Source organism: Jaculus jaculus, chromosome 9 (genome assembly GCF_020740685.1).
Source record: "Jaculus jaculus isolate mJacJac1 chromosome 9, mJacJac1.mat.Y.cur, whole genome shotgun sequence".
Taxonomy (NCBI): Eukaryota; Metazoa; Chordata; class Mammalia; order Rodentia; family Dipodidae; genus Jaculus; species Jaculus jaculus.
In genome coordinates, this window is record NC_059110.1 from 105,885,085 (window position 1) to 105,899,042 (window position 13,958).

Genomic DNA, 13,958 nt, shown 5'->3' on the forward strand with positions numbered 1-13,958 from the left:
AGGTTTGATTCTTCAGGTCCCATGTAAGCCAGATGCACATGGTGGCACATGTATCTGGAGTTTGTTTGCAGTGGCTAGAAGCCCTGGCATGCCCATTCTCACACACTGTCTCAAATAAAAATAATTCAGAAAAATATATTCTAAGTATCAACCCCTCCCGGCGATGGATGCAAAGGTGAACAAAAAAAGATTAAGTTAAGCCGGGTGTGGTGGCGCACGCCTTTAATCCCAGCACGTGGGAGGCAGAGGTAGGAGGATCACCATGAGTTCAAGGCCATACTGAGACTACATAATGAATTCCAGGTCAGCCTGGGCTAGAGTGAGACCCTACCTCGAAAATCCAAAAGAAAAAAAAAAAAAAAGACTAAGTTGGCCATTGCTACTGTGCTTACTGCCTTACTTTTTTTCCAAGTACTCTACCACTGCCTACAACACTGCATAACATTCAAGTATGTGAAAAATAACAAGACATTCCCCAATGATTGCTGCTTCTTTGGACCACTGTTTTATTTGTGGCACCTTCCAAAATAATACTGAAAAGCATCATAGCCTTCTGCCAATTTCTTTCTTTTTTTATTTTTATTTATTTTTTTGGTGTTTTTCTTTTGTTGTTGTTCTTAGTTTTTCAAGGTAGGTTCTTGTTCTAGCCCAGACTGACCTGGAATTCACTCTATAGTCTCAGGGCAGCCTCGAACTCACAGCGATCCTCCTACCTCTGCCTCCCGAGTGCTGGGATTAAAGGCGTGTGCCACCACGCCTGGCTAAGAATTTACTTTTTTTTTTTTAATTTTGTTCATTTATTTATTTATTTATTTGAGAGCAACAGACATAGAGAGAAAGACGGATGGAGGGAGAGAGAGAGAGAATGGGCACGACAAGGCTTCCAGCCACTGCAAACAAACTCCAGACGCGTGCGCCCCCTTGTGCATCTGGTGCATCTGGCTAACGTGGGACCTGGGGAACCGAGCCTCGAACCGGGGTCCTTAGGCTTCACAGGCAAGCACTTAACTGCTAAGCCATCTCTCCAGCCCAGAATTTACTTTTTAAGAGCACTGGATATAATGCTTTGCTGATAAGCATTTAAGTAAACTTGCAGTGGATAGCCATAGCCTTTGACTATAAATTATCCCCAGTAAAGCTAAACTAAGGTGTTAATGTTCACTACTTTTTTGTAGTTCTCAGAGTGGAGTTTGTTTGCTGTGACTGGAGGCCCTGGTGTGTCCATTCTTCTCTCTGTCTGACTCTCTTCTCTGTGTTTATAAATAAATAAATCAGCTAATTATAAAAGAAAGGAAACAGGTGTGGTGGCACACGACTTTAATCCCAGCACTCGGGAGGCAGAGGTAGGAGGATCGCTGTGAGTTCGAGGCCAACCTGAGACTACAGAGTGAATTCCAGGTCAGCCTGAGTTAGAATGAGACCATACCTCGAAAAACCAAAAAATAAAAATAAAATAAAAAGTAAATTCTTGGGGCTGGAGAGATAGCTCAACAGCTAAGGCGCTTGTCTGCAAAGCCTAAGAACCCAGGTTCGATTCCCCAGCACTCATATAAAGCTAGATACATGCGCCTGGCATTTGTTCGCAGTGGCTAGAGGCTCCAGTGTGACCACTTTCTCTTTCTCAAATAAACAAATGAATAAATTTTAAAAATTAAATTCCAGGCAGGGTATGGTGATGTGCACCTTGGATCCTAGCACTAGGGAGGCAGGGGCAGGAGGACTGCTATGGGACTACAGAGTGAGCTCCAGGTCAGCCTGGGCTAGAGTAAGACTCAACTCTGAGAAAAGAAGGGGAAAAAAAATAGCCTAGTGTTATAGATCTTCAACAGAATCATTCACATACAAGAATTTTAAGCCAGGTGGATGATTCACACCTGCCATTTCAGCAAGTAAGAAACTCAGACAGGACAACTGCCACAAGCCTGAGGCCATTCTAGGCAACACAGTGAGTTTAAGTCAGCCAGGGCTAGGTGAGATGCTCAGTCATAAACAAAACTGAACAAAATAAATGAAGGCTTTTTTTGTTTATTTGTTTTAAATCTCAATAGGCATACCTTCTAATGTCTCAAGCATTAAGAATAAGGTTTTCTGGGCTGGAGAGATGGCTTAGAGGTTAAGGCACTTGCCTGAAAAGCCAAAAGACCCAGGTTCAATTCCCCAGGACCCACATAAACCAAATGTACAAGGTGGCACATGTGTCTAGAGTGTTTTAAGTGGCTGGAGGCCTGCTGTGCCCATTCTCTCTCTCTCAAATAAAGAAATTAAAAAAAAAAAAAGAGTAAGGTTTTCATATATTTTATAATCATGGAAAATGTTAATAAAAATTAAAAAATAAATAAAAAAAAAGAATAAGGTTTTCATAAAGCCAGAGGTGGTGGGACACACTTGTAATCTCAGTATTCAAAAGGCTGATACAGAAGCAGAAGAAGTAGGGGTTCAAGGCCTTCCTGAGCTACATGGTGAGTTTAAGCCAGCCTAGGCTAAATGAAACCTTGTCTCCAAGAAAATATACATACATAAATACAAAAAGAAAGTTATCCAGATACTTAATTCAAAATGGTCTTAGATCACTTCTACTGTAGTACCACCACCTAAGACTGAGTCATTCATTTCTTAGTTTTGGAGGCTGCAAAGTAGATGCCAAGGAGCTGGCAGCGTTCAAGTCTTTCTATGATAAAATCGCAATACTGCCTCTTCCCAGGAGAATGTGCCCTCATGTGGCAAAACAAATTAAACCCACTCCCTCAAGCATTTTTTTCCATTTTGACTTTTAGGGTCTTATATAGTCTAAGCTAGCCCTGAACACTTTATGGAGTTAATAATCACCTCTTCAAGGCCACTCTCAATACTATTACACTGGCAAATAAGTTTTAACTGAATTTTGGGAAACACATTCAGATCACAGTATATCTTATTTGTAAGTAGAATGCAAATCTTAAAGATGTAAGAAAGTAACCATCATTCTCACAAAAGTGATAAACACACATTCCCGTAAGTGTACTCTCATTCTTAAAACACACACACACTCATTTATTCACTTAATAATTGCTGGTTGCTGATTAAGTCAGTAACAATACATAAGGAACTCAAAATCAGCAAATGAAAGATTTCATACCTTGGTATTATAACAAAACACAAATAGCATGTTATAATTACTTAGTGGCTTCAAGGTCCAATCTACTTATATATACATTTGCTCATTTGATTCACATGAACTCCTTAATTAGACCTATATGTATGTAGTTCATACCATATGAGAAAATACATTTTATTTTCTGGCTTATAAAACTATTTTCCCCTAACTTTTTAAAACTTTTAATTAATTAATTTATTTAACAGAGAAAGAGGGAGAGGGAGAGAATGGGTACGCCAGGGCCTCCAGCCACTGCAAACGAACTCCAGAGGCATACACCACCTTGTGCATCAGGCTAACTTGGGTCCTAGAGAATCAAACTTGGGTCCGTTGGCTTTGCAGGCAATCACCTTAACCACGAAGCCATCCCTCCAGCCCTCCCCCTAAATTCTTTATAAAATTTTGTGTGTATATGAGCAAGTGTGGGCCACAGTGCACATGTAGAGGTCTGGAGCTAGTCCCTTCTCCTTCAACCTCACCTGAGACAGGGTCTTCCTTGTCTTTGCTACTGTTTGTCAAGCCAGTAAGATTCTCCTGGCTTCACCTCCCATTGCTGAAAGCACACTAAGATTATAGAAGCATACATCACTTTGCATCTGGCTTTACATGGGTACATGGGTCTAGAGAATTGAACTTGGAATGCCAGGCTTGCAAGCAAACACCTTTAATGAAGATATGGCACATTTATACAATGGAGTTCTACTCAGCGGTAAAAAAAAATGAAGTTATGAAATTTGCAGAAAAATGGATGGACCTGGAAAGTATTATACTAAGTCAGGTAACCCAGGCCCAGAAAGCCAAGCACCACACGTTCTCTCTCATATGTGGATCCTAGCTACAGATGACTGGGCTTCTGCGTGAGAATGAAAATACTTAGTAGCAGAGGCCAGTAAGTTGAAAAGGAGACATAAAGGGTGGAGAAAGGAAGGAAGGAGGATACTTAATAGGTTGATATTGTATATATGTAATTACAATGATTGTAATGGGGAGGTAATATGATGGAGAATGGAATTTCAAATGGGAAAGTGTGGGGGTGGGGAGGGAGGGAATTACCATGGGATATATTTTATAATCATGGAAAATGTTAATAAAAATTAAAAAAAATAAAAAATTAAAAAAAAAAAATTCTTAAATCTGGGCATGGTGGTGCACACCTTTAATCTCAGCACTTGGGAAGCAGAGGTAGGTAGATCGCCCTGAGTTTGATGGCACCCTGAGAATACGGAGTAAATTCCAGGTCAGCCTGGGCTACAGTGAGACCCTACCTTGAAAAACAATAAATAAATAAATAAAAATTTTAAGACAACACCCTACCAATTCTCACTTCCAGCTCCTTTACAATCACCTCTTTCTCTACTGGCCCCAAGGCTTACGTCAAGTGTCTCATTCATCCGTTATTCCTACAGAGCTGACTGTCTACCACCAAACTTTTTTAAAAGCTAATGAGGGTAAAGTGCTTTCCTACAAAGTCTAACGACCAGGGCTTGATTCCCAGTACCCACATAAGTCAGAAGCACTAACTGGCAGAGGCAAAGATGCACCTCCCTACAGGTTTGGCACATGGCTAAGCAGGAGCAAAGGAAAGGAAAGCTTAATCAGGGCAATCAAGTTAATCAAGTTATCTGTCACCACCCTTTTTATAAGTCACACCCACATGAGACTGGCATGGTCTTCAAGTCCACAGCTTAGTCTATTTGCCTTTCTTCCCAGACTCCAAGGTAGTAGTTTAACAATTTCAAATGGTGCCAGAAAGATTTACAATTTGTTAGATTCTAAGGAGTATGATGCTTCTGGATACCAGCACCCACGTTGAGTTCTCACCTAAAGATTCTTGCCCCTTATCTGCTAAGCTATGTCTCTAGCCCCCAGGAAGGTTTAGCTATAATTTCTTTATAACTCAACTGTGTTTAGTCTAAAAGATGAATTCTATTTTTTTCTTTTATCTTTTTATTTGTTTGAGAGAGAAAGAGAAAGGCCGAGAGAGAGAGAGAGAATGAACACTTCAGGACCTCTAACCACTACCAATGAACATCAGATGCATGTGCCACCTTGTGCCTCTGGCTTATGTGGATACTGGGAAATTGAAGCTTGGTCCTTTGGCTTTGCAGGCAAGCACCTTAACCACTATGCTATCTCTCCAGCCCCAAAAGATGACTTCTTGAATTTACAGAATTACAGAAGCTTCAGCGATTTGGTAAATTCTCAATTCTTCCTCCTGCCATGTATTTATTAATATATTTATTACTGCATATTTAGAAAAAGTCATCTTTTCCTCAGTTGAATATCCACTAATAACATAGTAGGCACTTTTTTTTTAATGTGCTGACCATATTAACAATAGTACTCCCAAAAAGTATGCTCTTGGCTTATACCACCTAGCTAGGTAAAAGGGAAAAAGGTAAAGTATCTTCAAGATTTAAATCTTCTTCAACAATCGCAAAAGGCTGAACACAGTAAGAAGAAAATCTGACATATCAAATAATTATTTTAAGTTCCAAAAAAATTTACAAAAATTTAAGGTAGCACAGCATTTTCTTTGCTAAAGAACTGATAAACTCACTATAACTTCGAGACCAACTTGAGACTACATAGTGGTGAATTCCAGGTCAGCCTGGACTAGAGTAAGACTTTACCTCCAAAAAAAAAGAACTGGTCAACTCCCTAACTCCATTATTAGTAGTAATGGGTACCACACAATTTTGCAAAGCAAAACGCCCACCTGGGTTTGACTCATCTATACATTATACACCATCTAGTATATCCAATTTCTAAACATTTCACATATCTACCTATGTATTTTGGTTTTATTTTATTTTATTTTGGTTTTTCAAAGTAGAGTCTCATTCTCTAGTCCAGGCTGACCTGGAATTCATTATGTGGCCTCAGGGTGGCATTGAACTCTCAGTGATCCTCCTACTGCTGCCTCCCAAGGGCTGGGATTAAAGGTGTACACCACCATACCCAACCTGTATTTTGGTTTTTTGCAGTAGAGTTTCACTCTACCCCAGGCTAACCTGGAATTCACTATGTAGTCTCAGGGTGGCCTCAAGCTCATGGCAATCCTCCCATCTCTGTCTACCTGAGTGCTGGGATTAAAGGTAAGCGCCACCACGCCCAGCTCAGAACATTTCTTTATTAGCACTATGTGATTCAGGTTTCACAAGTCTCACTCACCCACAGGCCACATACTGTCCATTCCGCGACGTGGCAATGCTTAATCCATATAAGCTGCCTTCATCAATAAATCTGTTAAGGCACTTTCTTGAATTCACATCCCAAACATACACTTCTCCATCCCCTGAATAAAAGAGCCAAAAGAAGGGTTCAGCTAATGCTGCTTTAAACTTTAAAGACAAGTGAACTGACCGCTTTTAGTCTCTCTTTAACAGCACAAAGCACAACAAATAAAGATCCATTATAACCCTCCTTCTAGAAAACAAAAATATTTTGCATACACATGAAAGTGCATCAGAAAAGAAAAATAAAAGTACATCAGTCATTTAACTAAAGTATCCTTAGGTTTAAAGTTAGATATCACAAAATTAGGGGCTAGAGAGGTGCTCAGCAGTTAAGGGACTTGCCTACAAAACCTAATGACCCTGGTTGGAGCCCCCCCCCCCACCGTACCCACATAAAGCCAGATGCACATCTGAAATTCATTTGCAGTGGCTAGAGGTCCTTGCATGCTCCATACTCTTTGTCTGTCTGTCTCTTCTGTCTTCCTCTGCTTGCAAATAAATATTGTTTTAAAAAAATCACAAACTTAGTTTGAGTTGAACTTTTAGAAAAAGCTGCTATATTTCATTCACACTAGTGAAACAAAAATTTGAAGGGTTAAAAAATACCACAACGAGCTAGAGAGATGGCTTAGTTAAGGCTCTTGCCTGCAAAGCCTAAGGATCCAGGTTCAATTCTCCAGGTCCCACATGAGCCAGATGCAGAAGGTGGCACACGCATCTGGAGTTCGTTTGTTGTGGTTAGAGGCCCTGGAGCGCCCACTCTCTCTCTGTCTCTAATAAATAAATAAATAGTAAATATTTTCTTTTAAATACCACAAGCATTAGAGTAACCAATATGTAAGACTAGGCATACATAACAAATTCTGAATCATAATGATGGGGAAAGAAAAAATGAGTGAACTGACTCAGACCACAAAGGGCTTATAATTTAAACTAAGAAAACATGTATGGTTACTTTTCAAGTCCTTTATGATATGAAGAATGCTAAAGATAAACAACATTTGGTGAAAGATTTGTGTAGGCAAGATAAAAGATAAATAGTATGGGGGAAAAAAAAAGACCACAAATATTTCCATGGTGGAAATGGCCATCTAAGTTTTTCTATAGCACTTGGTATTACTCATCTTCCTTTCTCACCCCATTATGCCTACCTATAATGACCCTGTGCCCAATGGCTCTTCACTCTCTTCCTGCTCAACTCTTTCCTGTACATAATATTCCGAAGTTCACCCTTTTACTTATATTCTTATTCCCTAGTGAATAGCCAGTGAATGTCCCTTGAACCATATCCCTGATAAATTTTCTCAGTAGTGGTAAACATGTCAAATGGTTAGCCCTTCACTATTTCTGATAATTAAATGATCTGACAAACAGTAACAAAAATGAATTCAAAAACTGTGATTATCTTACTAAAACAAGGAATTGAAAAATGAAGCCCATTTTTTGTTTGTTTTAAAATTAAATTTGAAGCAGAAACACATGCAGAGCTTCTCTCATGTCATTAACTTACCGGAAGATGTATATATTTTCTTACTATCTGAAGAAAATGTGGATGCTGCAACCCTTGCATTAATCTTCATGCTACCAATCAGTTCCTTGGTCTAAAAGAATAAACATTTACTAATTGTTGCATGATTGTTCTCTATTTTCTAGAAAGTAGACTGTTTTTATTATTGTCAAAAAATTTGGGGGCTAGATGGCTTGCTTAGTGGTTAAGATACTTGCTTGCAAAGCCAAAGGACCCAGGTTTGATTCCCCAGGACCCATGTAAGCCAGATGCACAAGGTGGTGCATGCATCTGGAGTTCATTTGCAGTGACTGAAGGACCTGGAGCTCCTACTCTCTCTGCCTCTAATAAATAAAAATATTTTTTAAAACATTGGAGCTGGAGAGACAAATTAGCAGTTAAGGTGCTTGCCTGAGAAGGCTAAGTACACAGGTTTAATTCCCCAGTACCCATGTAAACCAGATGCACAAAGTGACACATGCATCTGGAATTTATTTGCAGTTCATGTGCAGTGGCTAGATGCCCTGCTGCGCCCACTCTCTCTTCCTCCCTCCCTCTCTCTCAAATAAATAGTCCAGGCATGGTGTTGCACACCTTTATTTTCAGTACTTGGGAGGCAAAGGTAGGAGGAGTGCTATGAGTTGGAGGCCACCCTGAGACATCATACTGAATTTCAGGTAAGCCTGCACTAGAGCAACCCAAAAAAGGAAATTTCTCCCAAGTGCCATTACTTCTACAAAGTTCTACCTGTGCTCCCCTACTTGAGATGCAGATTTAAGCCTACACTGAGATAAAGTTCAAGACTGTCCTTAACCCTAAGCCTTGCTCTACACTTATGTTCAATGTAAAAAGAACATGTTGTAACTAATAATGTCTCACCTTCATTGACAGCAAATGAGAAAATCCAGCAACGCCTGTTATAAGCAAGTAGGATCCATCTGGGGAGACTTCAAAACGCCTCACTCTTTTCTCTTTCAAACCTAAGAAAAAAGATGAATCAATCAAGGTTTAATATGGTTTTCAATATGCCTATTTTCTACAATCAAGTTCTTACCTTTTACAATGTCTAGGATCAGGCTGGAGAGATGGCTTAGTTAAGATGGTTAAGGAGATTTGCCTGTGAAGCCTAAGGACCCAGGTTCAATTCTCTAGCACCCACATAAGCCATGGGAGCACAAGGGCCTCTTGCCACTACAAATGAACTCCAAACACATAGGCCGCTTTGTACTTCTGACTTTGAGTATTGGGGAACTGAACCTGGGCAGGCAGGCAGGCTTTGCCCAGACAGAATTCACTGTCTTGGTTAGCATTTGCAATTTAACTGCAGACCAGAGAATCAGTGCACACACTACCTGTATTTCCAAATGTCGCAGTACAACACTGCTAACTAACTAAAAGGATAATGATACTGCACTGTTGACAAACTACTTGTCAACCACCTATGATGAATAAGAGACTAATTTGGACCCATGTAAGCTAGATACACAAGGGGGTGCACACATCTGGAGTTCATTGGCAGTGGCTTGAGGCCCTGGCATGCCCATTCTCTCCCCCTCTCTCCCTTTCTATCTCTTTCTCTCAAATAAGTGAAAAAAATAAAATAAAATGAAAAAGGAACGTGGCTCTCTAACATGCCTGAAAGGTCCACAACAACTCATCAGAGTACTGAGAGCCAAGTTATCCCATTACAAAGGACCCTAATGGAAAAGCTGCATAAATTAAGTACAACTGAGCTGAGGTGATGGCTCAGCAGCTGGGGGCTCTTGCTTGCAAAACCTGCCAGACCATATTTGATTCCACAGTATGTAAGACCAGAGGCACAAAGTGGTACAAGTGTCTGGCATTTTCAATAGCAGAAGGCCCATGATGATCCCCCCCGCCTGCTCCATTCACAAATAAACACATTTAGGGGCTTAAGGGGTAGCTTAGCAGTTAAAGGTACTTGCTAGCAAAGCCTGATGGCCTGGGTTCAATTCCCCAGTTTCCCCAGTAAACCAAGATCCACTACATGGCACATGTATCTGGAAGTTCACTTGCAGTAGTAGAAATCCCTGGTGTGCCCATACTAATTCTCTCTGCCAGTCTGTTTCTTTAATTTTTAAAATAGGTATAATTGGCTATCTCCAGGGAAATGAGGGGGCCATGGAGAAATAAAAGACTTTTCACTATCCACCCACTGCATTTTGGGGGAGCTTAACATTCATTTATTTACTTATTTATTTTGAGACAGTGTCTCTTTTGGGGTTGGGGAGATGGCATAAAGTGCATGTGTCTGGAGTTCATTTGTATCAGCAAGAGGCCCTGGCATGACCCATATATATTGTCTCTCTCTCCAATTTTGATAAAGGCTCTTGCTTTTTATGAGTTTCTGAAGATGAGGCTATGTTTAGACACTAACTACTAGGTGGGAGAAGTCACGAAAGTGATACAGGAGATAGCACCTGGCCTTCAGGGTCTCTAAGGGGAGGGGCTTTTCCGACAGCAGGGCCCCTTAAAGTGACAGTATCTATGTTTTAACACTGTAATGACAAAAGACTGAAAATAGTGCTCAACAGCCATTACAAGAAATACTTATCAATGCTACAGTTACCATCACTACCAAGCCATGCTTACTAAGGAAAGAAAGGAAAACACCAAGAAGGAAAGACAAATGCCAGGCTGACTAGATACATACTGCTGCACACCAGCAGATCTATGGTAAAGGTCAGTCATCATATCTTAACCAATCTCTGGGGCACATTTTTCCCTCAAAGGATACAAAATAAAGAAGGATCAGAAGCAGGGTGTGGGGGCGACCGCCTTTAATCCCAGCACTTAGGAGGCAGAGATAGGAGGATCATGGTTCGAGGCCACCTGAGACTACATAGTTAATTCCAGGTCAGCCTGAGCTACAGTGAGACCCTACCTCGAAAAACCAAAAAAAAAAAGAAGGATCAGGGTCTATTCTTTTGATTAGTTTAAGTTACATAAGAATAGAAACTAATGAAAGTGCTATCTATTTCAATATGAGGAGATGGGGTAAAGCTTTTCAGTAAAGTGCAGTCCATTGAGCAGCATCAGTGCCTAAGCAATGCTAGAAATGCTAATCCACAGTGACCTCTGGAATGACTCAAAAGCCACCATAGTGCAAAAAAGTGACAGAGGAGTGCTCAGCACTGAAACATCTCTATCACACCTTCCAAGGCTCAGGGTCCATTGTGGAAGAGGTAGTGGGAAGAATGTAAGAGCCAAAGGAAGGGCAGGACTCTTTACAATGCACTCTTCTAGATACAAAATGGTCTGGTATCCATAACCTTGCAGTGCCTGGCACTACTACACAAGACCATCATAATACAAGGAAAAGATGATGATATCAAAAGATTGAGAGGGGGAGGGGAGTCTCAAAGGGGAAAGTAGGAGTATTATGGTTTATTGTCTATAATTATGGAAGTTGTCAATAAAAAAAAGAAATGCCAATCCAGTACCACCTCAGCTTAGAGTCAGACACTTCCCATACTAACTCTCATGCACAACACCTTCTGAGAAGCTCTGGCTTAAAGCACTGTTAAACCAATAACTTACTTCAAAAGGACCATTAATGGTATCAAGAAATGGGGAAAATATTAGAACCACTAAAGATAAACAATATAAATATCATAAAGTTGGACTTACCCACTAACTTTGCAAAGCTACTCTTGTTCTTTTACAACAACACTTACACTGTAACTGCCAACACTACCTCCCAAGAAATGTTAACCCAACCAACATCATTGTAATGGCTTTAGTTTCCTAAGGAATCATGAAGGTGTCACTGTATTTTGAGGAAGCACAGGAAGGACAATACAGAGGAGGAAAAAAATAAGGCAGAAGGTAAAAAGGAAAGCTTAATTTTATTTTTATTTACTTGAAAGAGAATGGCCACACCAGGACCTCCCATCACTGCAAACTCCAGAAGCATACACCACTTGTGCACCTGGCTTATGCAGGTACTGGGGAATCAAACCAGGGTCCTTAGGCTTTGCAAGCAAACGCCTTAACTGCTAATTCATCTCTCTAGCCCCAAACAAGTACACTTTTACTTAGTTCTTCTTTAAATATATGACATAAGTACCTCCAAAAGTAGTACTTTATTACAAATATAAACCAAAATTTGTAATAATGACCACTAAAATGAGAACATCCAAATATCCTATCAGGAAAGTGAAATAATTTGTCCTAAAGAAGTCATCCTGCTCCCTGACTCATGCTCTTTCTACTATCTCAAACACTAATATTAAAGCCAAGTCAGTGGCTGGAGAGAGGACACAGTGGATAAAGGTACCTGCTTGCAAAGCCTGATGGCTTGGGTTCGATTTCCCAGTACCCACTTAGAGCCAGAGATTCAAAATGGTGCATGCATCTGGAGTCCATGTGCCAAGGGGCCCTGGTGCACCTATTCTCTCTCCCACCCAACCTTACCTTTTTCTCTCTGCTTGCAAATAAGCAAAAATGTTTTTAAAAATTATACAGAGACTGGACGGATGGCTTAACAGTTAAGGTGCTTACCTAGGAAGCCTAAGGACCCAGGTAAATTCCCCAGTACCCACATAAGCCAGTTGCACAAGGTGATGTATGCATCTTGAGTTCATTTGTTGCATTGGCTAGAGGCCCTGACACACGCATATTCTCTCTCGCCCCTCCCCCAAATACATGAAGAAAAAATAAAACATTTTTTAAATAATAATTTTTTAAAAAGTCAAGTCGGGTATCAGTGGTTGGAGATTTAATTCAGTAGAGCTAAAGGAAGCTCAAGGACCAAAGGCTTGGTTTGACCACCAGCAACAAATGAAACAAGTAAATGAATAATAAATTTTAAAAATTAAGGCAGGTGTGGTGGCGTACACCTTTAATCCCAGTACTTGGGAGGCCAGAGTAGGAGAACTGCTATGAATTTGAGGCCAATCTGAGAATACATACTGAATTCCAGGTTAGCCTGGACCAAATCAAGATCCTACCATGAAAAAAAAAAAAAAAATGTTAAGAAATGAACAGGCCAAGTATTAGTAACTGCAGCTTTGGTCTAGAAAGATACATTACTATAAGTGCCCAATAAGTCAGTTCATTGACTTTATTTAAGCACATTACCTCAACACAAGACATTCTCCAAATACTATGATTAAATAAATGCTAAAGAATCTTTAGGGTGGGCTGGAGAGATGATTTAGTGGCTAAGGTGCATGCTTGCTTGCCAAGCCTGATGGCCTAGGTTCAATTCCCCAATACCCACGTAAAGCCAGATGCACAAAGTGTCACATGCATTTGGGGTTAGTTTGCAGTGGCAGGAGGTCCTGGCATACCCATTCTCCAACCCCCAGCCCCACCCCTCTCTCTCTTCTTGCAAATAAACAAAAGTATTTAAACAAAAGAATCTGAGCCGGGCATGGTGGTACACGCCTTTAATCCCAGCACCTGGGAGGCAGAGGGTAGGAGGATCATCATGAATTCAAGGCCACCCTGAGACTCCATAGTGAATCCCAGATCAGCCTGGGCTACAGTAAGACCCTACCTCGAAAAACCAAAAAAAAGAAAAGAAAAAAGGAATCTGTGGGATGAAAAAAGTAGTTATAAATACTGTTAAATTAATTCAGTGCTGGGGGGAAGAGGGATATGAGAATGGCTAGCAGTGTATCCAACAGAATCCTTACCTCTCACTTGATGCACAGGAATTAACTTTCCAGCCAGCATGTCATAGACATAAAGAACTTTGCTGTGTATACTCGTGGCTAAAACCTCTTCTCCATTAGCACTAAAACAAGCCTTAAATATTGGAAACCTGTCCAAATATATGCTCTGGATTTTAGGGTTTGTTTTGCCATCAACCTATAAGAAGTAAGACATTGCTTTTGGTTATTTCCATGGACCTTTTATTACAATATGTAACAATTAGCAATGAGTAGGCTTCGTTACAAATGCAGCCGGGCATGATGGCACATGTTTTTAATCCCAGCACTCAGAAGGCAGGAGGAGGAGGATCAAGGCCACCCTGAGACTACATAGTGAATTCCAGGTCAGCCAGGTTTAGAATAAAGCCTTTCCTTGAAAAATGAAAAAGAAAAAAAAA

The 13,958-nt window shown here is 40.4% G+C and overlaps 1 protein-coding gene across 1 annotated transcript in view; it reads right to left on the minus strand.

Moving 5' to 3' along the window:
- The window catches only part of Utp18 (UTP18 small subunit processome component), a 43,068-nt gene that overhangs the window by 11,044 nt on the left and 18,066 nt on the right, over positions 1–13,958 (minus strand). Inside the window, exons 7-10 of the mRNA XM_045158733.1 lie at positions 13,543–13,717; positions 8,759–8,859; positions 7,883–7,973; positions 6,308–6,431 (exon numbers count right to left, since the gene is read on the minus strand). Of these exons, the coding sequence (XP_045014668.1) occupies positions 6,308–6,431; positions 7,883–7,973; positions 8,759–8,859; positions 13,543–13,717 (491 nt within the window). The remainder of the gene's footprint in view (positions 1–6,307; positions 6,432–7,882; positions 7,974–8,758; positions 8,860–13,542; positions 13,718–13,958) is intronic.